This window comes from Rhinatrema bivittatum, chromosome 4 (assembly GCF_901001135.1).
Source record: "Rhinatrema bivittatum chromosome 4, aRhiBiv1.1, whole genome shotgun sequence".
Lineage (NCBI taxonomy): Eukaryota > Metazoa > Chordata > Amphibia > Gymnophiona > Rhinatrematidae > Rhinatrema > Rhinatrema bivittatum.
In genome coordinates, this window is record NC_042618.1 from 207,743,080 (window position 1) to 207,770,889 (window position 27,810).

A 27,810-nucleotide genomic window follows, 5' to 3' on the forward strand; every position below is an offset into this window, starting at 1 on the left:
CTCGGGCACCAATGGCATCGATGCCACTGACATGGGCATCGATGGTACCGATGTTGGCATGAATGCCATCGATGGAATTGACATTGGCATCAATGGAATCCACTTTGGCATTGATGGCATCGACATTGACATCGATGCCACCGGTGAAATCGACACTGGCATCGATGGCATCGACCACGGCATCAATATCATTGATGGAAACGACCCTGGCATCAATGAAAGTGCCCTGGGTGACGATGGCATCGACCCGGGCATGGATGGCACTGATGACACAAAAGTGTCGGTCAATGGCATCCATCCGGGTGATGATGGCACTGATGAAACCCAAGGAAAAATCAGTGCCATGAATGAGAAACATGGATGGCACTGATAGAAACGATACAGGGACCGATGGCATCAGTGTACTGTGGGGGGAGGGGTACCAATGGCATCTAAGAATCCAGGACGGTCTGAAGGGGGTACCGATGGGAGCATCGACTGCGCGAGGGTACCGAGGAAATCGAAGGACCTGAAATCGACAGGGGCCCTGGCGGCAATGGAAACCATGGAAGTCCCTGTCCCACTAGCGCTAACAACCAGGCAGAGTGTCACAGAGGGACACTCGCAGGCTATGTGTGGCGAACTGAAAACATAGAGAGAAGGAAGGCCGCAGGCGGTTGGCAGGCCAAGGAGGTGACAGGAACCGACCGAAAAACAGGGCATAGTACTCACCGAGCGTCGAAGGGAGACCCGTGCAGGGAAAAGTGTTTGTGAAGTAAAGGTTTAAGTGTTGCCGTGAGGAAAAAGTGTTAGAATTTCTCACAGAGCTCTTAACCGCTATGCTTACTGCAGAGCGGAAAAAAGAAGGCTGAGGGAGACATCTGTGGCTCACAGGGATAATTGCAGGTTGAGCATGCTCAGTGCACTCAGTGTGCCAGTGTCAGTCAAAGCTTTGTAGAAACTTTGACAGAAAAGTTTTTCATACAGGGCTCCATCCTGTGATGTCACCCATATGTGAGGACTACCATCCTGCTTGTCCTGTGAGAACACTTCTGGCTCTGACCTGCCTCCACATTCTTTGTCTTGCCTGGTGGCCTTTGGGGCTTCTTCCTTGTATCCTGCCTGGTTTCCTGCCTTGAGGCCTTCTGGCTTATTCTGTCTTGTATCTGCCTTAGGCCTTGGGCCTACTCTGCTTATATCCTGCCTTGTTGCCTTCAGTCTTATATGCTCTGTTTCTTGTTATCCGTGCCTGTCTGATCTAAACCCTGCCTTAGTCTGCTTTGTCTAGTCTTGTCGTTCCCTGCTAGTCCTGTTTGTTCTAGTATCCCATTCAGTCCTGCCTGTACCAGAGTCCTGTCTTTACCTTGCCTCACTCTCTGTCTTGCCTGGTTCCAGGTACTACCCAGTATTGCCTTGTCTAGCTTGTCCAGCCCGCTCAGCCCTGTTTAAGCCTTGCCTTTAGCCCTGCCTACCTGCCTCATCTAAGCCTTGTCTTCAGCCTTGCCTGTCTAGTCTAGTTCCAGCTTGTACGGATTCACAACCATGATGTACTGCTGCCATAGAGATCTACTGGTCCCCAGAATCTAAGGGCTCAACCTGCAGGGAAGGGGGCTGGCTAGGCAGAAGACCAGCCCATGTTCTGTCCAGAGTCCTGCCTTGCAGTCCCATGCCTCTTCTCCAGGTGGGGTACCCTAACCCATGAAAGGATCCAGCTGGAGGGAAAGAAAAGTATTGTAGGCTGGAAAATCAAGCTCCATGGTTCAGTTTGGGGACCCCTGATTTAGATCTTGTGTTTATTACTAATGTATATAGCACCTCAATATTGATTTTCAGAAGATAAACAGTGTTCCATCTTTTCTCGTACTCAATTTATATTCTGGTGTTATTCATTTCTGTTGCTTTTGGTCAGACTATTTTTGTCTTCTTTTCTCATCTGTTTTTCTTTTCCTCTCTTTCCTTAACTCCATCTGCCGCTTTTTTTTTTTTTTTTATCTTTCTCTATCAAACTATGGGACTGATTTACTAAGATATTTTTTCCCATAGACACAGAATGAGGAAAAGGCCTTAGTAAATCCGGCCCTATGTCAGGTACGTCAATGAAAGGAGGATGTGCAGAGATGAAATTCTAAAGACTGAGAGGAGAAAAGGAGCAATGTGTGGAGGATGACAATAAAAAAGCAGAAGCACTAAAATACTTTTGTTCAGTGTTCACCAAGAAAGAGATTGGAGAAGCACAACAAACAACTTGAAGGGATACTTATGGTAGTGGTGTAGATGTGGATGCCACACCATTTACATCTGCATGGAAGCAGCAAAACTAAAAGTAGATAAAGCTATGGAATCAGATGGGATATATTCTAGGACAGGGGTAGGCAACTCTGGTCCTGGAGTGTCACAAACAGGTCTGGTTTTCAGAATATCCACAATAAATATGCAAAAGGTATATTTCCATGCACTGCCTCCATTGTATGCAAATATATTTCATGCATATTCATTGTGGATATCCTGAAAACCAGCCCTGTTTGTGGCACTCCAGGACCAGAGTTGTATATCCTTGTCCAAGGATATTAAGGTAGCTCAGAGAAGTTCTGGCAAGTCAACTGACAGATTTGTTAAATTGATCTTGGGAGATAGGAGTGAATCCTTAAGGTTGGAGAAGGGTGAATGTTGCCCTTCTTAAAAGTGGTAATAGGAAATAAGAAGCCAACTGGTCTCACCTTAGTGAAGGGCAAATGGAAACTCTGCTAAAGGAAAGAACAGTGAAATATCTTGAACACAGTGAGATACAGGATCTGAGGAAGCATTGATTTCCCCAAGGGTAATTATATCAGACAAGTGTAACATAAGAAATGCCTTGCTGGGTCAGACCAAGGTCCATCAAGCCCAGCAACTGGCCAGAGTGGGTCATAAGTAGCTAGCAGATACCAAAAACTAGATTTTTATTTATTACTTTTAGGGATAACAATAGTCTTCTCTAGTCTACATGATTAATACTGGTTTTATGGACTTTTCCCTCTAGGAACTGTTCCCATCTTCTTTTAAACCCTGCTATGCTAGTCATCTTGACCATGTCCTCTAGCAACAATTTGTTTTAAATATCTTGGATATAGTTTCAGGGTATGTCCCCTTGATTCTTTCTTTGATCAGGTGTCAAGAGAATTAGATCAGAGCTGTGTATTGGATGTGGTGTCCTCAGATTTCAGCAAAGCTTTTGATACTGTGTCACATAGGATGCTCATAAATAAACAGAACAGCCAAGGGGTGGGACCTAAGATGGTGGACTGGATTAGAAACTGGTCAAAGCTGGATTGCTGTGTGGTGATAAATGGAGTTCACTCTGAAAAAAGAAAGGTGATGATAGCATAGTGAATATAAAGAATGGAAACAGGACTTTGAGGAGCCACTTCATAACTGTAACTGGGCTCCAAGTGAAAATGTTTCTGGATAAAACTCAGTAAAAATGTATTTTTAAATCAATACTGGAAGATAATTCATGTGCCTGTAGTACTGAGAGACCTCAGATATAGCTAAGAATGGCAGGTGAGGTGGGGTAGAAAAGAGAATGAGGATGGCAACAGAGTAGGAGAGAAGGCTGAGGATAGCAGGGGGAGAGGAACAGAGGCTGAGGTGAAAGTAAAATGGAGGAGGAGTAGAAGACACCTTTAAAAGTTGCCAGGGAGGTAGACAAGAGAGGCTGAATTGTTCATGAGGCTGAAACCTGAGCAGCAATCAGTCAATGGCTTGCACATCAGCTGCCCTATAGCACCGGCATGTGTGCTATATGGTACCCAGAAGGTGGGACTGTGCCCAATAGCTGTCGGGCTCAATGGATCAGTACGTCAGTGGTGTTAGAATGAACAGTCGATCCTCCTCCCGCCGGATCCATTTCATTAGTTTGCTAATGGAGCTCACAGCTGAAGCTTTGGTTCCCAGAGGGCTGTAGCACATGTAGAGCTCAAAAGCTCCAGTCACCTAAGAGAGGAGAGGAGAGGAGGGGCATGGGAGGGGGAAGGAGGGAGGAAGACAGAGAAGGAAAAAAAGTTAGATTTTCAGCAAACTTACAAAATCACAAAGGTAAGCAGCAGTAGCCAAAGCCAGCCATACACTGTATCAATTTCAGCTCGAACCACAGCCCATGCCTCACAATTACAGAACTGATGAAGTGGACTCTGTCCTCGAAGTCTAAAAGGTGCCACCCAACTCCTGTCATTTTTAATCAAAGAACTGTTGCTGTAATGCCTGTCTGAGAGGTGAGGGGAGGGGAGAAGGGGAAAAACTGCTGAGTATCGAGCGTAAAGGCCTGTGTTATCAGAGCTCTTGTTAGCACAGATTCTGATTGAAGTGAAAGCCCAAAAGGAACAGGGGGAAGGTGCTGGATAAAATCCCCAAACAAACAAGGGACCAGTTGCCAACCTGGGCAGCACAAAGGTTTCCACATAAAGATGGTCCAACAAAATGAGATACCTGGAGAAGATTTAATTACACTGCACAAATATATCAATAAAGTGTACAAGAATCTCACAGGCCCAAGAACAAATCAGCTGGCACGCTCTGAGATTATGGGATAACAGATTTCATCACCTTCACATGAAATCAATTTTCTTTTTTAGCCACAGTGGTGAACTTACAGAATATTTTGCCAGCAGATTTAGTTATGACTACAGCACTAAATCAATTAAAAAATAAACTGAACATCTATTGGCCTTGTACTTCCAATTTCTCTAAGAAAAGCAGACCCACAAGTCCATAGTTACAATGGTGGAAAAGCAGAACTGGCTCAGCCTATCCTTGATGACCTGGCAAGTCATAAGGTTCAAACCGATGGACCTCTGATTTTCTTTCAACCTATCCCTACCAATGTAACAACACACAGACATACGCACCAGACAGAGCCATGTACAAACATATTACATATGTAAATGCACAAAAATTAACTCGGTGAACCTCTTCGACAATTCCCTGCTCTTTTCCCTCTGTTCCTTTCCCCTCTCTGTAGGCCTCCCTACATCTTTGTTGGTTTTTTGTTTTGTTTTTTTTAATCTCTCCAGCCACACATCCTGCTCTTTCCTCTCTCTGCCTATCCCCTTCTCTTTTCTCACTCTACCTCTCTGGTCTCTCCCATGCTCTTCTCTCTCTGCATCTCTAGTCCCAACCTCTTTCTTCTTTTTCTGCTTCTCAGGTGCTGGACCTTATTCTCTCTCTCTCTCTGCCACTGTGGCCTTTTGTCTGATCTTCTCTCTCTCTGTCTTTGGTTCCTCCTCTGCATACTTCTATGCCTCTCCAGTCCTGGGCCCTGCTGTTCTCTTTCTCCTTCTCTGATCCCCCTATCAGCCTGCCTGGGGATATAGCAGGGATCCAGTGTCACTATTTGACAGCAAGGCAGAGAGCCCTCCCATGTATTGCTTATGAGCAGGACAGTGACACACTATCATATTGCCTGGCGGAGAGACACAGTAGGATCATCCATGACATGGCTCTGGTAATCTTTCAGACTGCTAATGCTGCAAACATCATCCACCAAGTAAATCGCTAACAACTAAATATACCTGAAGACTTACACAGATGGCAGTCATCATATCACCTGTTATATCTGCCAAGGTTCTCTTGGGTCAGTTGACACCTATTCCTGAAAATGTGCACTGAAAATAAGTGTCAGAAGCTGTGCTTGCAAGAGACACACAATGAGTTAACCAACAATTAACCACAAGTGTCTTGAGATGAAGTTAGCTAATAAAAGACCTCATGAAGAATATGATTTTTGTAAAATCAGACCTGCATCACATCACTGGAACTCAGATCATAAACAGAGGTACTGAAGGAATTTCATTCACCTTAGTCTACAAACCACGCAATAAAAAATTGGAATTCATAGGACCAACATGATGTCTAAACAAAACGCAAATTGTCATGGTGATTTCAACAACCAGTAACAAATGGGGGATACAATACTGCTAATGACGATGGAGAACTGGTGGAAACTTGGGCAAAGATAAACCAGCTAAATCTAACACATGACCTCAAGCTTACAAGCTTCTTCAATAGTGGATGCTGGAAATGAGGCTACAATTCAGACCTCATCTTTATTAGTAACATTACGACACTAAGGTATAGATTCAGGATCTGATTTCACACCCTCATCATAATACAAAATCCATCCAATCATAATACCAAAGACAGTACCATTTCATCATTGCAAAATTTCAAAAAAAGCTGACAGAATTTTGCAGCATACCTCGGTAAAACTGTGGAAGACATAAAATCTAACCCTGAAAACTATGAAGCTAACCAATTTGGCAGTACAATAATAATGGGAGATTTCAATTACCCCAATATTGACTGGGTAAATGTAACATCAGGACTTGCTAGAGACAAAGTTCCTGGATGTAATAAATGACTGCTTCATGGAGCAATTGGTTCAGGAATCAACAAGAGAGGGTGCTATTTTAGATTTAATTCTTAGTGGAACGCAGGATTTGGTGAGAGAGGTAATGGTGGTGGGGCCGCTTGGCAACAGTGATCATAACATGATCAAATTTGAACTAATGTCTGGAAGGGGGACAATAAGTAAGTCTGCAGCTCTAACACTAAACTTTCAAAAGGGAAACTTTGATAAAATGAAGAAATAGAAAAAAACTGAAAGGTGCAGCTGCAAAGGTTAAAAGTGTTCAACAGGCATGGACATTGTTTAAAAATACAATCCTAGAGGCACAGTCCATATGTATTCCACACATTAAGAAAGGTGGAAGGAAGGCAAAACAATTACCGTCATGGTTAAAAGGTGAGGTGAAAGAGGCTATTTTAGCCAAAAAAACATCCTTCAAAAATTGGAAGAAGGATCCATCTGAAGAAAATAGGATAAAACATAAGCATTATCAAGTTAAGTGTAAAACATTGATAAGACAGGCGAAGAGAGAATTCAAAATGAAGTTGGGCATAGAGGCAAAAACTCATAATAAAAACTTTTAAAAATATATCCAAAGCAAGAAACCTGTGAAGGAGTCGGTTGGACCATTAGATGACCGAGGGGTTAAAGGGGCTCTTAGGGAAGATAAGGCCATTGCAGAAAGACTAAATTAATTCTTTGCTTCCATGTTTACTATTGAGAATGTTGGGGAGATACCAGTTCCGGAGATGGTTTTCAGGGGTGATGAGTCAGACGAACTGAACGAAATCACTGTGAACCTGGAAGATGTAGTAGGCCAGATTGACAAACTAAAGAGTAGCAAATCACCTGGACCAGATGGATATGCATCCTAGGGTACTGAAGGAACTAAAAAATGAAATTTCAGATTTATTAGTTAAAATTTGTAACCTATCATTAAAATCATCCATTGTACCTGAAGACTGGAGGGTGGCCAATGTAACCCCAATATTTAAAAAAGGCTCCAGGGGCGATCCAGGTAACTATAGACCAGTGAGCCTGACTTCAGTGCCAGGAAAAACAGTGGAAACTATTCTCAAGATCAAAATCATAGAGCATATAGAAAGACATGGTTTAATGGAACACAGTCAACATGGCTTTACCCAAGGGAAGTCTTGCCTAACAAATCTGCTTCATTTTTTTGAAGGGGTTAATAAACATGTGGATAAAGGTGAACCGGTAGATGTAGTGTATTTGGATTTTCAGAAGGCGTTTGACAAAGTCCCTCATGAGAGGCTTCTAAGAAAACTAAAAAATCATGGGATAGGAGGTGATGTCCTTTCGTGGATTACAAACTGGTTAAAAGATAGGAAACAAAGAGTAGGATTAAATGGTCAATTTTCTCAGTGGAAAAGGGTAAACAGTGGAGTGCCTCAGGGATCTGTACTTGGACCGGTGCTTTTCAATATATATATATAAATGATCTAGAAAGGAGTACAACGAGTGAGGTTATCAAATTTGCGGATGATACAAAATTATTCAGAGTAGTTAAATCACAATGTATTTATTTATTTAAGAACTTTTAATATACCGACATTCGTAGAACACATCAGGCCGGTTTACAAAAAACTCAGAAAGGCAGAAAATACAATGAACGCGGAGGGGGAGAGGGGAGCAAACGAGAAAGGGAGGAGAGGGGGCAGGGGCGAGAGCAGCTGGAAGGATAGAGGGCAGAAGAGTGAGACGAGAAAGGAACCATAATGAACGGTATGCAAAAAGAACAATATACAACAATTCCTTAAAATGACAGCAATACAGGCGGGGAACTAATTTACTTCATTTCCTTGATTCATCTCAAGGGTGACGGAGGAATAGGTCAGGGGAAACTGGGAGTGTTAGGTGCGAAGGGAAAGGTCAGGGGAAACTGGAAGTGTTAGGTGAGAAGGGAAAGGAAAGAGGGGGCACCTTAAGAGTGGGGGGAGTAGCTAGGAAGAGAAAAACTGAGTGGGATAGGTATGATACAAAGGATGGAGGATGGAAACGGGGGAGAGGATGGGGAACAAGGCTATGTCTGGTTGACATCCGGGTAGGCTTGCCTGAAGAGCCATGTCTTGATGCCTTTTTCGAAGGTGTGTAAGGAGGGTTCAAGACGTAGATAGGGGGGAAGTGAGCTCCAGAGTGTAGAGCCGGCAATGGTGAATGCCCTTTCTCTGGTGTTGGTGAGATGCGAGGTTCTGAGGGGTGGGGTGTGCATGGTGCCTGCGAGGGCGGATCTAGTGGGGCGATTAGAGGTACGGAAGCGTGGCATGTCCTTGAGCCATGCAGGATTATTTTTATGGAGCGCATTGTGAAGGATGGTGAGGGTTTTGTATTGGATACGGTAGGGGATCGGTAGCCAGTGCAGCTCCATTAATATGGGGGTTATGTGTTCAGTTTTGCGGGTATTAGTTATGATTCTTGCCATGGCATTCTGGAGGATTTGTAGGGGTTTAATGGTGGAGTAAGGGAGGCCTAATAGGAGTGCATTGCAGTAATCAAGTTTAGAAAGGATGGTTGTCTGCAGGACCAGTCGGAAAGGCTTAAGTTTTTTAAGGATGTGGAGTTTGTAGAAACCCCCCTTTAGTAGAGACTTAATGTGTGGTTTAAAATTGAGGTGTTGATCTAGTACGACTCCTAGGTCTCTTACAGAGGGTAGAGGTGAGTGGGTTAGGGTGGGGACAGAAGCAGTGGGGAAGGTAGCGTATTCCGGTTGATTGGAGATGAGGATTTCAGTTTTCGCAGCATTAAGTGCGAGGTGGAGGTTGGCTAAAAGGGAGTTAATGGTGGCAAGGCAGGATTCCCAGTATTGCAGGGAATCTTTGAGTGTAGTTTGAATGGGGATGAGAATTTGAACATCATCAGCATACAGGAAAAAGTTCAGACCAAGGTCAGAGAGAAGGTGGCAGAGAGGCAGAAGGTAGATATTGAAAAGCGTGGAAGATATGGAAGATCCTTGGGGGACCCCTTGTGTCAGAGGGATGTGGGAGGATTCGCATTTATCAAGTTGTACTAAATATTTTCTGTGGGTGAGATAAGAGGAGAACCAAGATAGGGCAGTGTCAGCGATGCCTATCTCTGCCAACCGGGAAAGAAGGATTTGGTGGTTGACAGTGTCAAAGGCTGCAGAAATATTAAGGATAGCAAGGAGGTATGATTTCCCTTGGTCCATGCCTATGAGGATGGTGTCAGTGATTGCTAAGAGGAGGTTTTCGGTATTACGACCTTTCCGGAAGCCAAATTGCGATGGGTGGAGGATATTGTGGTCCTCTAGGAAGTCAGTGAGTTGCATGTTGACTACCTTCTCAAGGATCTTGGAGATAAAAGGCAGGTTGGAGATAGGCCTGTAGTTTGCTGGGTCAGCGGGGTCAAGAGTGGGTTTTTTAAGGAGGGGTTTCACCACAGCAAGTTTAAGGGGATCTGGGACTTTGCCGAAGGTAAGTGAGCAATTAATTATGTCTGCTAAGGGTTTAGCAATGGTGTTAGGTATGGAGAGGAGGGTTTTTGAGGGGATTGTGTCTACGATGCGAGAGACAGGTCTCATCTTTTTTAGGATGGTTTCTATTTCCAGGGTGGAGGTAGGGTCAAGGGACCCAAGGCAATGACTGGTATTATTAGGGAGAGGGGTGTGGGGGAGGGCTTGGTGGGGAAATGTAGGAGGATGCTGTTGATTTTGTTTTGGAAATACTTTGCAAGTTCTTCGCATTTTATGTTGGTATTTCCTCCGTTGGAGGTGGGGGGGGGGGGGGGGGGGGACGGGAGGACTTTGTAAGATCTGCAACATAGGAGAAGAGGGCATTGGAGTTGAATTGGTAGCCATGTATTCTGGATGAGTAGAAGTCCCGTTTAGCTTGGAGGGTGGCTTGATGGTAGTTGTGCAGAGTATGTTTGTATACTGCTTTGTGTGTAGGGGAGGGTTGTTTGCACCAGATGCGTTCCTTGGATCTTAGGTCCTGCTTAAACTTTAACTCATTGGTGTACCATGGTTTTTTATTTTTGGTTGCGAGGGGGATTTCTTTATGAACCATTGGGCAGAGTTCATCAGCTATGGTGGTGGTGGTTATTCCACGATTGTAAGGCTGCATCAGGGTTGGAGAGGTCAAGGTTATTAATTACTTTATCGAGCGCTAGGGTAAGTTCCTCTGAGGAGCATGGTTTGCGGAAGGATATACATTTGTTCTGTGTTTGTGGGATCTTGTCAGGGGTGTTGGTGGTGAGGAGGGCATTGATGATGAAGTGGTCAGACCAAGGGATGGGGGTAGCAATCGGAGTGTTGGGTACTGAGATATGGGAGTTAACAAAGAGGAGGTCGAGGGTGTGATCTGCTCTATGTCTTGGCATTGTAATAAGCTGTCTGAAGCCTAGGGCATTGAGGGTAATCAGGAGGGTTTCCCAGGCCGGGGTTGCCGGGCTGACATCTACATGGAGATTAAAATCTCCGAGTACGACAGCAGGGAGGTCGAGTTTAAGGTTGTCAGCGATAAATTTATGAGGGGGGAGGGGTCATGGTCGAGTATGCCTGGGGGGGCATAGATGAGGCACACCTGAAGCGCATTAGATCTAAAAGACCCTATCTCTAGTTTGGAGGGGGTTGGAAAGATTGGAGCTTGAGGTTAAGGTGTTTTCTGGCAGCCAGGAGTAACTTTGCTAACTTCGAAAGTGTATTATATATCATATACAAGCCGTTAAGCCCGTTAAAACGGGCTACATCCCTCTGTCTCTCACCTCCCCCTCATTCTCTCTCCCCTACCTCCCTCATTCTCTCTCCCCTACCTCCCTCCCACCCACTCACCCACTCCTCCCCAGCCTCCCTCTCCTCTCACTCAGTCCCTCCCTCCCACTCAGTCTCACTCACTCCCTCCCCCTCTCTCCCTCACACTCAGTCCCACTCACTCTCCCTCAGTCCCACTCCCTCCCTCCCTCTCCCTCAGTCCCACTCACTCTCCCTCAGTCCCACTCCCTCCCTCCCTCTCCCTCAGTCCCACTCACTCCCCCTCAGTCCCACTCCCTCCCTCCCTCTCCCTCAGTCCCGCTCACTCCCCCTCACTCAGTCCCTCCCCCTCACTCCCTCCCCCTCACTCAATCACTCCCTCCCACTCTCTCTCTTCGTCCCTCCCACTTAGTCCGTCCCTCCCTCCCTCTCTCTCTCTCCTCCCTCCCTCGCTACTGGCCGCTGCCGCTACCGCTGCCGCCGCCCGCTGCCCGCTGCCGCTACCGCCGCCGCCCGCCACCGCCGCCCGCTACCGCCGCCACTGCCGCCCGCCGCTACCGCCTCCGCTGCCGCCCGCTACCGCCGCCGCCGCCCGCCCCCGCTGCCGCTACCGCCGCCGCCCGCTACCGCTACCGCCACCGCCCACCACCGCTGCCTCTACCGCCGCCGCTGCCGCCCGCTACCGCCGCCGCTACCGCTGCCCGCTGCCGCTGCTACCACCGCTGCCGCCATGTTTTTTGGTTTTTTTTTGACGCTGCCTAAGACTGACGTGCTCGCCCGCACATGCGCAGTAGAGCTGCTCTCTACTGCGCATTTGTGGGCACGTCGGTCAAGCTTCATTTATCTAGTTAGATTATATATATATCAAATTGATGGGGAAAAAAAGGAAAATGAAGATTGTGGCTTCCACACCTGTGGCGAAGGAGGTGAAAGGCCCGATGGATACTCAATCTTGTTCAAAGGGTGAGTCAGACCTCGAGGGAGGTAATACCAGATATTTCATTCTCGTCGGGGGCCACTGCTAGTCACGCCCAGGACCAGTTATCCAATGCTATACCTGGAAGTTATGGGGTTGGTGTTACAATAACTACCCCTAAAACTTGAGGGATTTAACAACATCTAAAGATAGAGAGAACAAGTCACCTGAATGGGCCTTACTTGCTAATGAAGGGGGTGGAAGCAGCATGGTGAGGAGTGCAAGTGATTTGCCGGTAGAAATAGAATTTGAAATGACTGAGCCTGAAAACATCACTCTGGTTGACGTGTGGAGAGCGGTTATGAAAATGAAGAGAAGGTCGTCTCAATCCATGGCCCAATCCACAAATTTTTATAGTGAGATCAAGGAAATACTGGAGGACCACGGAAAACGAAAAGAGCAATTAGAATCATCAGGTGCCACCTCAGCAGTGCAAATCACAACTTTGCAGTCAACTGGGACTACCTTTATAAAGGATACCTTGATTATATATAAACAACTGGAGGGACTGGAAAATATTATGAGAAGCAAAAATTTACAATTTTTGAATTTCCCTTACACAAGATTACTGTCTGCACAGGAGTTATTTAAGAAATATGTGAAAGAGATATTATGTATCCTTAATGATTTGCTTATCTCTGAAATATATTATATATCAAATTTAAAGAGAGCTGGGGTAGCACCTGAGGGGGGAATAGATGTATTGTCAGCTGAAAATCCAAATTTAACATCTTTTTTAGAGGCTTCAGTTGACGACATCCAAACAAGAGCCACTTTGATTGTGGCTTTTGGGTTAGAACAAGAAAAAAAACCTAGTATTACAAAACTATTTTAAAAATAAAGGGTTCTGTTTCTGTGGTCAATTAGTTCAGGTATACGCTGCCAATTCATACACACATTCTTTCTTCCAAAATTTAGTAGCCAAAATAATCCCAGTACTACAAGGACCATTAATTCTACTGGGGTACTTTAATTGTGTTAGTGATCCGCAAATGGATAAATCAGGCACAGGGGCCACAGGAAGAGGGGTGAAACCCAAAGGCATAGAATTCTTATGCAATGAGTTAAACACAATGGACATATGGAGAATTCTGCACCGAACAGAGCAAGATTTTACACGTCTCGAGGGCTCATGCCACTATGTCTAGGATCGATTTTATTCTGGTGGCTGATACCCTCTTTCCTAAAATAAAAAAAGCTAAAATAGGTCCTATTGAGATATCTGACCACGCTATCATATGGATCGAGGTACAAATATGGGAGGAAGAGACAGGAGTCCAGATCTGGAGATTTCCGGGATATTTGGCTGATAACAAAAAATGTCAGGAGTTTCTCAGGCTTAAATGGAAAGAGTATGAGAGTCATAATCAGCAACATAAAGGGGACCCATGCCTTTATTGGGAAGCTGGCAAAGTGGTCATGAGGGGAGAGATTCTCGCGTATATGATTGCCCGCTCCAAAAATATGCACAATAAAATCAAACAGCTAGAGGGTAGGCTTAGACAGGCCAAGCACAATATGGCAGTACAGAACTCAAAACAGACAAGGGAAGAATACCACGCTGTTTTGCATTCATTAAATGACTGGTTACATAAAAAAGCAAAACAGACAATGCTATATGGAGCACATAGGTTCTTTCGGCATGGCAATAAGGCTGGAAGAGTTCTAGCAAACATGGTCAGACTGGCACGGGAAAGACCTATATTGCAAAGCTTAAGGAAGGGCAGGGGAATCCCATTCCAAGAAACTCAAACATCTGCTCAGCCTTCAGGCAATTCTATGAAAAGTTATACATGGAAGATCGAGAAGAGGGCACGGAAAAGGATGCAGAGTTTTTTTTAAAGATCTCAACATTCCAAAGATCACCCCTGAGCAATTAGCTGGGCTCAATGAGCTTATAAGTGCCATAAAATCTAGTAAGAGGAGTAAGGCTCCAGGCCCAGATGGATATAGCACAGAATATTATAAAATCCTAATTAATCAAATAGCCCCGGATCTGCTTCACTTTTATCATGATGCACAGCAGTAAACAGTTTCCCCCACAGCTTACAAGGACTTATTTATTTATTTACTTATTTACTTACTTTTATATACCGGTGTTCGATTTTACATATCACATCGGTTTACATTTAAACATATATACTTATATCACAGTGCTAGAGAAACCAGGTAAAGATGCAGCATTTCCTGCGTCGTAAAGACTGATCTCATTACTAAATTTCGAAGCTAAGCTATTCGCGAAGATCCTGGCGGATAGACTAAGCATTGTCTTTCCTGTGATCATAACTAGAAACCAAGTGGGATTTGTGAAGGAGAGATCGGTCAGCACGAACATAATGAAATTGCTTATTGCCATGGAAGAATGCAAAGCTAAGGGTATCCCAGCCATGATAGTGGAGTTTGACTCCGAAAAGGCTTTTGACAGAGAGCTTCTGGATGTGAAGCTGGCCTTGGAAGAATGGCGCCACTTGCTGGAGTGAAATAAACACCCGGTCACAATTTTCACTGATCAAAAAAACCTGCAGTATCTCCAGTAAGCCATGGTTAAAGCCACATCAGGCTCGATGGTTTTTATTCTTTAACCACTTTGATTTTGAGCTCCGGTACAGGCTGGTGGAGAAGAACCAGCAAGCCGATGCCCTATCTTGGTCCTCCAAAACAGAAGACCTGTCAGGACCTTCTCGCCACATCATCGATCTTGCAGTGGTTCTTGTGCCACTGGGAAAGATGGTGGTTCCCAAATGCTTTCAGGAGAAAACACTTATCCGGGCACAAGATTCCCACCTGGAAGGTCACACTGGGGTGGCCAGAACAACAGTACTACTCCTCTGCCACTATTGTTGGCCTCATGTGAAGCAGAATCTGCTATGTGGAGTTCTGTCCTAACTGTGCGGTTAACAAGAACACCCTCCCAGAGGAGGTGGTAGAGATGAAAATAGTAACTTAATTAAAAAAGGGATGAACATATTGGATACCTTGTGGCAGGAGGATGATAATAAAGCACTGGGTAACCTGCACAGAGCATAAGGGTTCAACCCAAAACAGCAACAAAATGACAGCATTTGCTTCCAGGTAAACCTGTATGGAGCAGCAGTTACAACTCTAAGCAACTTGCTGGGCAAACTGGATGAGCTATTTTGTTTTTTATCTGCCACCTTGAATACTGTGTACAATTCTGGTCGCCGCATCTCAAAAAAGATATAGTTGCGATGGAGAAGGTACAGAGAAGGGCAACCAAAATGATAAAGGGGATGGAACAGCTCCCCTATGAGGAAAGGCTGAAGAGGTTAGGGCTGTTCAGCTTGGAGAAGAGACGGCTGAGGGGGATATGATAGAGGTCTTTAAGATCATGAGAGGTCTTGAACGAGTAGATGTGACTCGGTTATTTACACTTTCGAATAATAGAAGGACTAGGGGGCATTCCATGAAGTTAGCAAGTAACACATTTAAGACTAATCGGAGAAAATTCTTTTTCACTCAATGCACAATAAAGCTCTGGAATTGGTTGCCAGAGAAGGTAGTTAGTGCAGTTAGTGTAGCTGGGTTCAAAAAAGGTTTGGATAAGTTCTTGGAGGAGAAGTCCATTAATGGCTATTAATCAATTATACTTAGGGAATAGCCACTGCTATTAATTGCATCAGTAGCATGGGTTCTTCTTAGTGTTTGGGTAATTGCCAGGTTCTTGTGGCCTGGTTTTTGGCCTCTGTTGGAAACAGGATGCTGGGCTTAATGGACCCTTGGTCTGTCCCAGCATGGCAATTTCTTATGTTCTTATTTACTGTTAGTATTATAGTAGCCAGTCGGTTATATAGGAGTACCCAGCAGATTCTAATAGGAACATCCATAAGAACATGATGCCATGCCAGGTCAGACCAAAGGTCTATTGTCCTGGCATCCTGTCTCTGATGGTGTGGGTCACAAATACCCAAGCAATACGCAATGTTTGACCTATTCCTTGTATCTCACTCCCAGGAATGAGTGCTGGCTTTCCCAAGTCTACCTGGATAATAACTGTTTATGGACTTTTTATTTAGGAATTTGACCAATCGCCTTTTGAACCCCCACTGTGTTAGTTGCTTTGACCAGATCCTCTAGAAACAGATTACATTGCTTGATTGTGCAATGAGTGAAAAAAATACTTACTATGAGTTATTTTAAATCTGTCAGTTGCTAGTTTCATGGAGTGTCCCCTAGTCCTAGTGTTGTTTGAAAGGGCAAATAAGATTGGGCATCCAAATGGCAGATGAAATTTAATGTGGACAAGTGCAAGGTGATGCATACAGGGAAAAATAACCCACACTATAGTTACTCAATGTTAGGTTCCATATTAGGAGCTACCACCCAGGAAAAAGATCTAGGCATCATAGTAGATAATACATTGAAATTGTCAAATCAGTGTGCTGCAGCAGTCAAAAAAGCAAACAGAATGTCAGGAATTATTAGGAAGGGAATGGTGAATAAAACAAAAATGTCATAATGCCTCTGTAATGCTCCATGGTGAGACTGCACCTTGAGTACTGTGTACAATTCTGGTTGCCGCATCTCAAAAAGAATATAATTGCGATGGAGAAGGTATAGAGAAGGGCGACCAAAATGATAAAGGGAATGGAACAGCTCCCCTATGAGGATAAGCTAAAGAGGTTAGGGCTGTTCAGCTTGGAGAAGAGACAGCTGAGGATATGATAGAACTCTTTAAAATCATGATAGGTCTAGAACAGGTAAATGTTAATCGGTTGTTTACTCTTTTGGATAATAGAAGGACCAGAGGGCACTCCTTGAAGTTAGCAAGAAAATTAGGAAGAAACGGCATCTCAGGGCAGCAGGGGGTTGTGGGGGAGAGATTGGACCACCAACATTCACCCATAAGGCAGCTGAAATATTGGCTGTAAGAAATAAGTAAACACTTACCCCAAAAACAACAGAAGATAGAAGGAATGTAGGAGACAGACCTGTCACTGAAAAAGTTCTGCCTGCAAGTCTCCAGAGAAGCTGAACACAGGCTTTTTGGTTTTTTTAACTTTATAACTATGATCCATCCAAGGAAATAATTAGAGGAAAACAAAGAATAAAAAATTCTGTAAACTATCCTCTAAATGAACTGGAGAACCGAAGGTGCAACTACCATCTGCTGTAGTCAGAGAAATACTGAAGGTTTACAGAGGGCTCAACAGTTATCAGGGACTGCCCTCTCAGTTTTTGCTCTGACTCCATCTGCTGGAAGGGGGACATAAACCACGGTATGGACTGATCCTGGTACATACATGGAATAGCATATTTAAGACTAATCGGAGAAAATTCTTTTTTCACTCAACGCACAATTAAACTCTGGAATTTGTTGCCACAGGATGTGGTTAGTGCAGTTAGTGTAACTGGGTTTAAAAAAGGTTTGGATAAGTTCTTGGAGGAAAAGTCCATTACCTGCTATTAATCAAGTTGTCTTATAGAACAGCCACTGCTATTACTGGCATCAGTAGCATGGGATCTATTTAGGGTTTTGGTACTTGACAGGTACTTGTAAGCCTGGATTGGCCACTGTTGGAAACAGGATCCTGGCCTTGATGGACCCTTGGTCTGACCCAGTATAGCAATTTATGTTCATGCTGGCAGTCGTTTGGTTTTCCTTTGGTCTTTTTTAAAGCAAGGAATACATTTTATCTGGTCCGCAAGGATGGTAATTTTAAACAGTGTTCATGCCTCCTGCAAGTTTTTAATTTTGTGAATTGTTCCTTTTAGGTTTTTTTCTAACAAATTTTCTCTGTTTCTATAGTTAAATGCTACTGCAGCAGTTTTTCTTATTAATCGCCGTGCAGTGATTCGTTTGCGGAATCTTTTTGTCTCATCTGCAAGTTTGATCGCCTCAGTCATTGCTCCCTTTCCCATTCATTCCCCAGGGCCTATCTGAGCCCTGCCCCTGTAGTCTGTTCCCCAAGCCTCAACCCTGCAGTCTTCTCTCAGTGGTTGTGCTCACCCATGCCAGCAGGTTCTCATTTGTGCCAGTGTAATATATGTTTTTCAGCGAATGAGGAGAGTTGTGAGCCCGGCTGTGCAGGTACTGGTACAGTCCCAAAAGTCTCTCCTTCTCCTCCTCAGTAACATATGGAGCTTCAATTTCAGGGCTGGGGAGAAAAATCCTAACTGTGATTAACAAATACGTGAGCATACACATCTACACAATACAAAGAGCAACACAGAAACCCATCTGGAGACACTGCCCCAATAGAGAAATCACATACATAGGCACCTATATAGATGAGAATACATATACACATACACTGTAAACATGCACAAATACATCACAGAATCAACACATGATCGCATACATTTACTCAATATAGATATACACAGGAATCTTTCCAGAATCAACAAAAAAAAGATATGGTACACGAGCTTTCAAATTCACACATGTCCCTTCTTTTATTTATCTGACGTAGGGCCCTATGTGGTCTTGAAAGTTCATGTGCTACATCATCTTTTCTGCTGGTCCTTTAAAACGTATTGCAGCCTACAAAGATTCCAGCTTTGTCCAGAACCAATACAGCTCCTAGAACTGCAGTACATAAACATGCACGTCAACAAAGTCACAAACACGGAGGGGGACCCTCTCCCTTTTACCTTAGTTTAGTATCACTACAAAACCTGCAATCTGGAAAGCACCTTCTAAGAGCCCCAGCCTATGATAACAGATACGGGGAGGACAATGTTAAAAAGTGATCTAAGCACTTAACCATGAATTTGGGTGCCTAGATCCATATTAGTTTGGAATAATTTGCCCCAGGCACAGCAGCTAAATCTAGCTATATTTAGCCACTATTAAAACAGACATTCGCTGGGGAGGGGGCAGAAGAGTATGTGCATTAGATTGCATTTTCTATTGCTCTGTGCATAGTTTCTCCCCCCGCATGAGCAGCATACACAGGGACTCGCGTACCTTTATGAAGTTTTCACAGAGAATCTACCCAGGTAGGTAGTTTCTTTTGACTGAAGGCACACAGGTACAAAAATGCCTGCGTACTTATTGAAATGAACCCACCTCCCCTTAATTATACCAAGTAACCATGAGGGCCTCAAGGCTCACTGAAGCACTCCACAGGGCCGTGCTCTAAGTGGGGCCGAGGGGTTTAAACCTGCAGCCTTCTGGCTCCATTATCAAGGGGCTCTATGACTATTTCTACTTCCCATTTCCGTAGCGCCACTGGATATACGCAGTGCTGTACAGATACTCAGAAGAGACAGGCCCTGCTCAGTGCAGCTTACAACCTGATCGGGATACAGACAAAAAAAATGTATTACAGTGAACAGTTAAAATCGAGAAAGTTAAGATATGAAAGAACCAGTATTTAAGATTTAAAAATAAACTAAAATAAATCCACATTTTTGAGGTTGCTTTTATTTATTTTAAATTTTTATATTCCATTTATATTCCTGGTTTTTCCGATCATTACCTTGACAATTGTAATTATGTTTCCTGAATAAAAAAAAAAAGTCTTGAAATGTGTGTGTCTTGTCCGTGTATCTGGATTAAATTATAAGCTCCCGAGAGCAGCAACAGTTTTTTATGTGTGTGCATATAACGCTGCGTGGGTCTGGTGGTGATACAAAAATGAGAAGCTCTGGCAGTACAGTTCATAGGTTTAAATCCCTCAGTGGCCTGCGGAGGGCTTCGGTGAGCCTTGACCTTTCCAGCTCTCTATCTCAGCTAAAAGAGCCGCACCCTGGATTATGTTACCAGGGGAACCCGGTCACTCCCTTCCCTCTCCTTATCACTCTGCCCTGTCCAGATTTACGTGCAGACAATAAACCTTTCCCAGTTTTTATTTGAGCTGATGTGCTTCATTGCGCTCTTTCCTTCCTGGTTCTCTTCTGTTGGGTTTTCTCACTCCAGTAGCAGGATTTGTTCCATTTCTTGTTCGTTTCTCCAGACTTTTCCCAGGGTGCTAGTTCCCTTCCTGTTTTATGCTTTTCCACCATTCTGCTTTGCTTTTCCTCTGTCCCTAAACTGCCAGTGTTTTAAGTTCTCTTTCTCGCTCTTCATCCTCTCCTCTTCCCTTTCTCTCTTATAGCATCATTTTTCTTCTTTTATTTGCACTTATTCTTGCCCTGCAGCATCCGTGTTGCTTTTTTAATTCCCCCATTTGTCTCTCTCCCTTCCTTTATTCATTTTGTTTCTCGTCTTACTTGACCCATCTTCTCCTTCTCTCACCCCTTGACCTATCTTTCCTTTCTCTCCTGCCCCTGTCATTTCCTTCCTCCTCTGTCTTTTCTTTCTATCAGGTTCCCACCCAAAGGCCATAAAATGTCTTTGGTCTTGAAAGCTGGCCTCTGCCCACAGCTAAGAAGCTGTGGGCAGCGAGGAAGTTCAGCGAGGAAGTTCAGGCACTCCCCCCCTCTCTCTTTTGTCCCCTTCACCACAAAAATCCTGATCATGTGCTCTTCATCATCTGTGGGCGAGATGGCACGGATTGCACTAATGATCCCTGTAGAAAACTCCTCTTTTTTGGGCTGATGCAATATGGGCACCCTAAAAACAGGCGCTTATATTGAGCGCCCGTTTTCCTAACGTGTGCCCATCCACCTCTCCACGGCGCGCGATGCAATAGGAAAATGAGCTGCTGCCTTAAAAAGGAAGTGCTGGGGGACACTGTGCATCCCTAGCACCTCCTCGGCAACAAGCACCCAGGAGAGGTGGCGTTCAGTGCAAGTTAAGAAAACGGATGCTCAATATGAGTGTCCGTGTTCTCCTGCTACCGGCACTATATACACCCACAACATACATGGCCTGGACTATGTATGTTGTGCATGAATATTATGTGCCCTGAAAATTGTTTTTTTCTCAGTCAAGCTTTTTGGTCTTCATATAGCTTTCTGTGGTTCCTCTTACTTAGTACCACGATGATATTTTGTAGGAGGAACCACAGAAAGCATGTTTTTTTGTTTTTTTTTTGTTGAGCCCCGGCTGCGTTAAATTTTCCACGTTAAACAGGGCAAGTTGGGCGCGCAGTCATTTTTTACATTCCGGGTTAATGACTAATATCCTCATCTACGTGAATTTATATGTGATGAGCACTATTAGCCAAGTGCTTAATTGGGCGCACTAATCCCGTTATTGCATTGCTTAGCACCTCCAAAATTTGCGTCCAATAGAGAGTTAGCCGATGCGCTGGCCTGAGCACTCGATATTGCATCAGCCTGCTTGTGTTGGGAATTTTGCTACACCTCTACCAATAAAACAGAGTTTCTGCCTCTAGCTCTGTGTATTCCTGGATTGCAGCAGTGGGTGAAGACCACTTGGTAATATTTGCTGCAGTAAATCTTTCCATACCAGCCTAGCACAGGAGGATGCCTATGAGATCAAGTCACTACAAGGGCAGCAGTCTCTGCATGTAAAAGGGGGAAAATGCACGCCTATATAACCTTTTAACACAAAGAAAACTCAAGACTGCTTGATGGTGCTGGGGGGTAAGGGATGACCGTTGTCAAGGTGAACACGGAGTTAAAGTTGAAACCGTCATCAAGGACTACAATGGTGATGGGCTTACCCTCGGAGTCTTGCCATCTGCATTGTTACAAGAGCCACGGGAGACAAGCAAAGCCTCTTTACAGCATTTATAACAGGCATCAAGCCTTGCAGAGTATCTGCTTCCAAAACATTGCAATATTTACAATCATCAAGAGAGATTTTTTTTTTAATGTGATCTTATGTTGACTTCTATAAACATGAAATCATTTCCAAATTTTGGTACGTGAAATTTTTCAGCTGCAACACTCACAAAACTAATTCTCACCTGGTAAAGAGCCCTGAGCTCTTGGATTTGTATATAAAATGCCTCAGCTCTGGAATTCCCACCTGGGAAACGCTGTAAAATGGGGTACGCAGTGCTTCCTGCAGGGCCTGGTATGAACCCCGCTTCCTCATGCGCTCCAGGAATTTCTGTTTGCAGTCAGAAACAGTAAAGAAGTCTTCACGGTTGGTGGAGACCAACAGCAGGCAGAGGTCCATTTCTTGCTCCAGGTAGGAGATATGGGCATGGAAGAAACCACTGGCATTGAACTTTGGCAGGCAAATGGGTGTCCAGGCCTCGCCCTCCCGGAAAGATGTGGAGGAGCTGATGAGGTTGAAGAGTAAATGGAGATCAACTGGATGAAGAAACTGGTCCTTTTTTCTTAAGAGAGTCACCAGTTGGTTTTTGGATATAAGGATGGAGAAGACTAGGCTTTTGGCCTTGGCCTGCTGGAGACTGGTGTTCACAGCATCCCTAACACTGGCGGCCAGTGGCAGGCAGCGCACTGCTCCCATCAGGAAGCTGGGGTCCCGGGCCATTAGATCCAGCAGGTTGTCAGTGATGCGCTCAGAGCCAACCAGGAGCCGACGGAGGTCATAGTTTTGTTTCTGCTGAAAAATGTGGTTGAGCTGAGTCCAGGTGAGGAGGCTGAGGATCTGATAATAGATGTAGAGAAGTTCCTGTGCAATCTCCTGCTCCGACTGCCGTGTCCGAGCAACTGCCACTAGCACTAGTGGGCTCCTGCGCACGAAGACCACCTTATAGCCATCTGAACCCACCACCCAAAAAAACAGAAAGAGAAAATCAGCTGAGAACTTCCAAAGCCACGATGGACTATTCCCACTATAATACCCAGGAGTCAATTCCAGTTTAAAGCAACAATAAAGCAACAATGTTTTAGTACTAGCTAAAACAACAGTTAGTTATCAGCACAGCACTAGTTAAAAATGCTGAGTGCCTGTAAAGTGTTTTATCTTTGGAGAAAGGAAAAGAGATTGGAGTAAATACAAAATAATGTATTACCTGAAAGTCAATATGTAGAAAAATAAAAATATCAGTTTTACATTTTTTTTAATCCTTTCAAATAGATCACATCCTTAACTCCTGGAACATGGCTACTTGGAAAGCTGAAATCTCATACATACACTATCAGCTGATATAGAAATCCAAGTAATCTCTGGTCCAGCACAGCAACATGAAGCTGAAGGAACATTCTGTCTAGCCTTGGTTACAGTCCCAATGCACATTTTAAAGAAAAATTCCCAACCAAAAATCCCCTCCCATGCCTCCCACATACCTGAAAGCAGTCCCCAAGTTAACCCCTGCTGGGGACAACAAACGTATTTGGTATTTGATCAAACCAGGAGGATTAAATCTCCTTTTAAAAAAAAAATATGGCAAACTCTCTCTACTAAGTGAGATAATTCATGTACTATAGATCCTGCTTTCTATGTATGGATACAGTTGGATGAGATGGTACCTGTGTATCGATACAGCTTGATGCAATGATCTCTGTTTGAAAAGAATTGGAGGGAAGGCACTGGATGTGTAATGACTTCTGCGTCATGTTCTTGAGTTTCAGTGATACTTGCATGGAACTACATAGAATAGTATAGCACCTGTGTGAAAAGATCTATTTAGTAGGATACCTATCTCTGCAAGAACAGAATTATATGGGACACAAACAAAATATGATAGCACCCTGAGTCTTCATTTGTAACTATCCAGGGATTTTTTTCCCCCTATTTCATATCTCCCCTCCCCTAACTTATCTGGTCCAGTCATTGCGGTGATAGGTGGGCAGCTGGGCAAACACTAGGGCTCATTCAGGAACCCTGAAATCATGGGCCCTGAATCCAGCTAATGCGTGTCACCATTAAGTAATGTTACCAAGAAAAAAGATCTAGTCAGAGAGTAAAAAAACGAACAACTCTGCGCTCAGTGTTCAAGCAACAGACAAAACGAGTGCAGAGAGAAATAAGGGTCCACACATATTCCTTATTATGTTGGCAATAGTTTTTACTTGGTACAGCAACTCCACTGTCTTGTAATACACATCGAATTTCAAAAGGGTCCCCCGACATGGACCCCGTGTTTCGCCGCAAGGCTGCGTCGGGAGGGACGATAATATAGGAGTATCACATCTAGGAATTAAACAAACAAAATTATAATTTAGTGGGGCCACACACCGATGAGATTGAGCCAATACATTAAAGCTGAAAACATACCTGAGCCAGTTTCAACATGAGGGTACAGGGAGCTCAAAAATTAAAGGGACAAAGCAACCATTTGAACGCTGTCAAAAAAGCGCAAAAAACGCCAACTAATCAGAGAATACCAGCGAAAGCAAAGTAAGGCCAATCAGATAACAGCACAAAATGTAAAAGAAACGGATCAAAATACTCTTGACATTTGATAGTCACCATCCCTATGCTTTAAAAAGTAACATCCCAGTGGAACAGTTCTTAAGGCTTCAACGGCTGTGTTCGTCAAAAACAGAGTTCCTACTCAAGCTAAGCAGATGTTCACCCGGTTTAAAGAGAGGGAGTACCCTTACGGCATCCTTAAGAAAGCCTTTAAACGCGCATTATATGTTAACCGTGATTTATTATTCTTGCCACAGCCATGATCTTCTGAGGGATTCATCAATTGTATTCTTCCATTTTCATTCCTTAGCCGGGAGCTTGCCGTTATTGGTCTTTACTCTCTTTACATGAAGAGAGTAACTGTCCTCTTAGATTCACTTTCTATCGTGGTAGGAATCTTTGGGATTACTTGGTTCACTCTGAACTAGGTCCGTCCACCTCATTACCCATATCTTTAGGGAGCCATAAAACCTTGTGGACAATGTTTGTGTGTGACCCCTTTCACTCTCGTCTTTTACACATCCTGTTTCTAAAAAAGTTTTCCCTTTACATTTTTCTCCACTAATTGTTCATCCTCAGATGTGATTTACATTATTTGCCCCTGCCAGAAATTATACGTGGGAAAAATGGCACACATGGTCAAGACACGACGCACTGAGCATCGGTCTAATATTAATAATCATCGTGATAATGCTCCCCTGGTCACACACTGGATTGCTTGCTCTTACACTGCACTTGAGTTAAGATTTTTTGTTATTGATGTGTTATCTCCCCCATCGGGAATTTTTCAGAAATGCTTATTCGGAAAGAGCAGAAATGGATTCATATTCTTGATAGCCTTTCCCCACATGGTTTAAATAATAAAATCGAATGGAGTTATTTCACTTAACTCCGCCCCCTTGTTTACATATTGTGCTATGATCTGATTGGCTTTTCTTTGTTTTGGCTGGTATTTTCTGATTAGTGTTTTTCATGCCTTTTTGACAGCATTCAAATGTTTGCTTTGTCCCTTTAATTGTTGCGCTCCCTGTACATTCATGTTGAAACTGGCTCAGGTATGTTGTCAGTTTTAATGTATCGGCTCAATCTCATCGGTGTGTGGTCCCACTACATTATAATTTTGTTCGTTTAATTCCTAGAAGTGATACTCCTATATTATCATCCCTCCCGACGCAGCCACAAAAACACAGGGTCCGTGTCGGGTGACCCTTTTGAAATTCGATGTGTATTACAAAACAGTGAAGTGGCCGTACCAAGTAAAAACTATTGCCAGCATAATAAGGAATATGTGTGGACCCTTATTTCTCTCTGCGCTCATTTTGTCTGTTGCTCTTCTCAACGATAGCCAATCATATGTTCCACTGTTCAATCATAGCTCCAGGAGTCATGTCTATTTTGTATATTGGAGAAAATACTTACCTGATAATTTTGTTTTCTTTAGTGTAGACAGATGTACTCAGGACCAATGGGTATAGTGTGCTCCTGATAACAGTTGGAGACAGAGTAAGATTTCAATCTGACTTCAGCACCAGTACATGCATGCGTGCAGGAAGCTCTGCTCTTCAGTATTCTCCTCGAAAAGCAATTGTGGATATATGTGTGTCTGGATAATTTGATTAACTTGGTTAACTTGGTTAACTTTGTTTAACTTGAATAACTTGAATAACGTGATTAACTTGAACTGGTTGACGTGGACTATAACTGGAGACCACCAATGCCCTCAACCGAGAAACGCTGACACCCGGTAACTATGGGTATCCTAGCTGAAGGAAAGCGTGGCTTACCTGTGCTTGTCTTGCTCTTGGGAATTGTCACCCGAGGTTTCCGTGTATTGCGGCAGCTGTGGGCGGGATACTGAGTCCATCTGTCTACACTAAGGAAAATGAAATTATCAGGTAAGTAATTTCTCCATTTCCTAGCATATAGCAGATGGATGCAAGACCAACAGGATGTACAAAAGCTACTCCCGAACCGGGTGGGAGGGCGGCCCACTTAGTACTGCCCTTGTGAATGCTGTGTCCTCCCGAGCCTGAACATCCAGGCAGTAGAACCTGGAGAAGGTATGAATGGAGGACCATGTCGCCGCCCGACACATCTCGGTGGGTGACAGCATCTTAGTTTCCGTCCAGGACGCTGACTGGGCTCTAGTGGAATGGGCCTTGACTTGTAGCGGTGGAGGCTTGCCTGCCTCAACGTAGGCTGCCTTGATTACTTCTTTGATCCAGCGGGCTATGGTTGCCCGTGAGGCCGCTTCCTCTTGTTTCTTCCCACTGTGAAGGACGAATAGGTGGTCCGTCTTTCGTACGGATTCCGACCTTTCCAGGTATCGGACTAGGAGTCTGCAGATGTTAAGATGACGAAGACGGTGAGATTCTTCCGAGCCCTTATGTTCGTCTGGAGATGGCAGCAAGATGGTTTGGTTTAGATGGAAGTGAGAAACCACCTTTGGAAGGAAGGAGGGGACAGTGCATAGCTGTATGGATCCCGGTGTGAATCTGAGGAACGGTTCCCGACAGGATAGTGCTTGAAGTTCGGAGATGCGACGGGCCGAACATATTGCCACTAGGAATGCAGTCTTCAAGGTTAGGAGTCATAGGGACAGACCGCGGATAGGTCTGAAGGAGGCTCCCGCTAGGAAGTCTAGTACTAGATTGAAGTTCCATAGGGGTACCGGCCACTTTAAGGGTGGTCGGATCTGCTTGACCCCTCTCAGGAAGCGGGAGACGTCTGGATGAGATGCTAGGCTGATGCCTTCCACTTTGGTTCTGAAGCAGGCCAACACGGCCACCTGAACCTTGATGGATTTGAGGGACAACCCCTTCTGTAAGCCGTCCTGCAGGAATTCCAGGATCGTGGGAATTTTGACTGTCTGTGGAAGGATGTCGCAGTCTTCGCACCAGGCTTCGAATATTCTCCATATTCATATGTAGGTTAGCGATGTGGAGAACTTGCATGCTCGGAGCAAGGTGTCAATCACCACCCTCGAGTATCTGCTCTTCTTCAGGCGTGTCCTCTCAATGGCCAGACCGTAAGAGAGAATCGAGTTGGGTCTTTGTGGAGGATCGGGCCTTGCTGGAGCAGATCCCTGTGTGGAGGTAGAGGGAGAGGGTTCCCCGTCAAAAGCCTTCACATGTCTGCGTACCATGGCCTTCTTGGCCAGTCCAGGGCCACTAGAAGTACTAGCCCCCTGTGGTGTTCTATCTTGCGGATGATCCCGCCCAGTAGTGGCCACGGGGGGAAGGCGTATAAGCAGGTCTTCCTGTGGCCAGGTCTGGACGAGGGCATTGATCCCTTGGGATTGTGGTTCTCATCTGCGGTTGAAGAAGTTGGGAACTTGGGCGTTGGACCAGGTTGCCAGGAGATCCATGGTTGGAGTTCCCCAGCAGTTTACTATCAACTGAAAGGCTGTGGTCGACAGCATCCATTCCCCTGGGTCTAGACTTTCTCTGCTGAGGCAGTCCGCAGTGACGTTGTCTTTTCCCGCTATGTGAGCGGCTGAGATCCCTTGTAGGTTTGCTTCCGCCCAAGCCGTTAGGGGATCTATTTCCAGGGACACCTGTTGGCTTCTGGTTCCTCCCTAGCGGTTGATGTAGGCAACTGTT

At 44.5% G+C, this 27,810-nt stretch overlaps 1 protein-coding gene across 3 annotated transcripts in view; it reads right to left on the bottom strand.

Annotated features, from left to right (window-relative positions):
• Nucleotides 1-1,940: 1,940 nt before the first annotated feature.
• Nucleotides 1,941-27,810, bottom strand: part of MON1A (MON1 homolog A, secretory trafficking associated) — an 85,088-nt gene continuing 59,218 nt past the window's right edge. For all 3 annotated transcript variants that reach the window (XM_029599631.1, XM_029599630.1, XM_029599632.1), the window contains 3 exons: nt 21,846-22,611; nt 18,032-18,179; nt 1,941-3,951 (listed from right to left, as the gene is read on the bottom strand). In XM_029599631.1, coding sequence (XP_029455491.1) covers nt 3,811-3,951; nt 18,032-18,179; nt 21,846-22,611 — 1,055 coding nt within the window. In that variant the 3' untranslated portion in view covers nt 1,941-3,810. The remainder of the gene's footprint in view (nt 3,952-18,031; nt 18,180-21,845; nt 22,612-27,810) is intronic.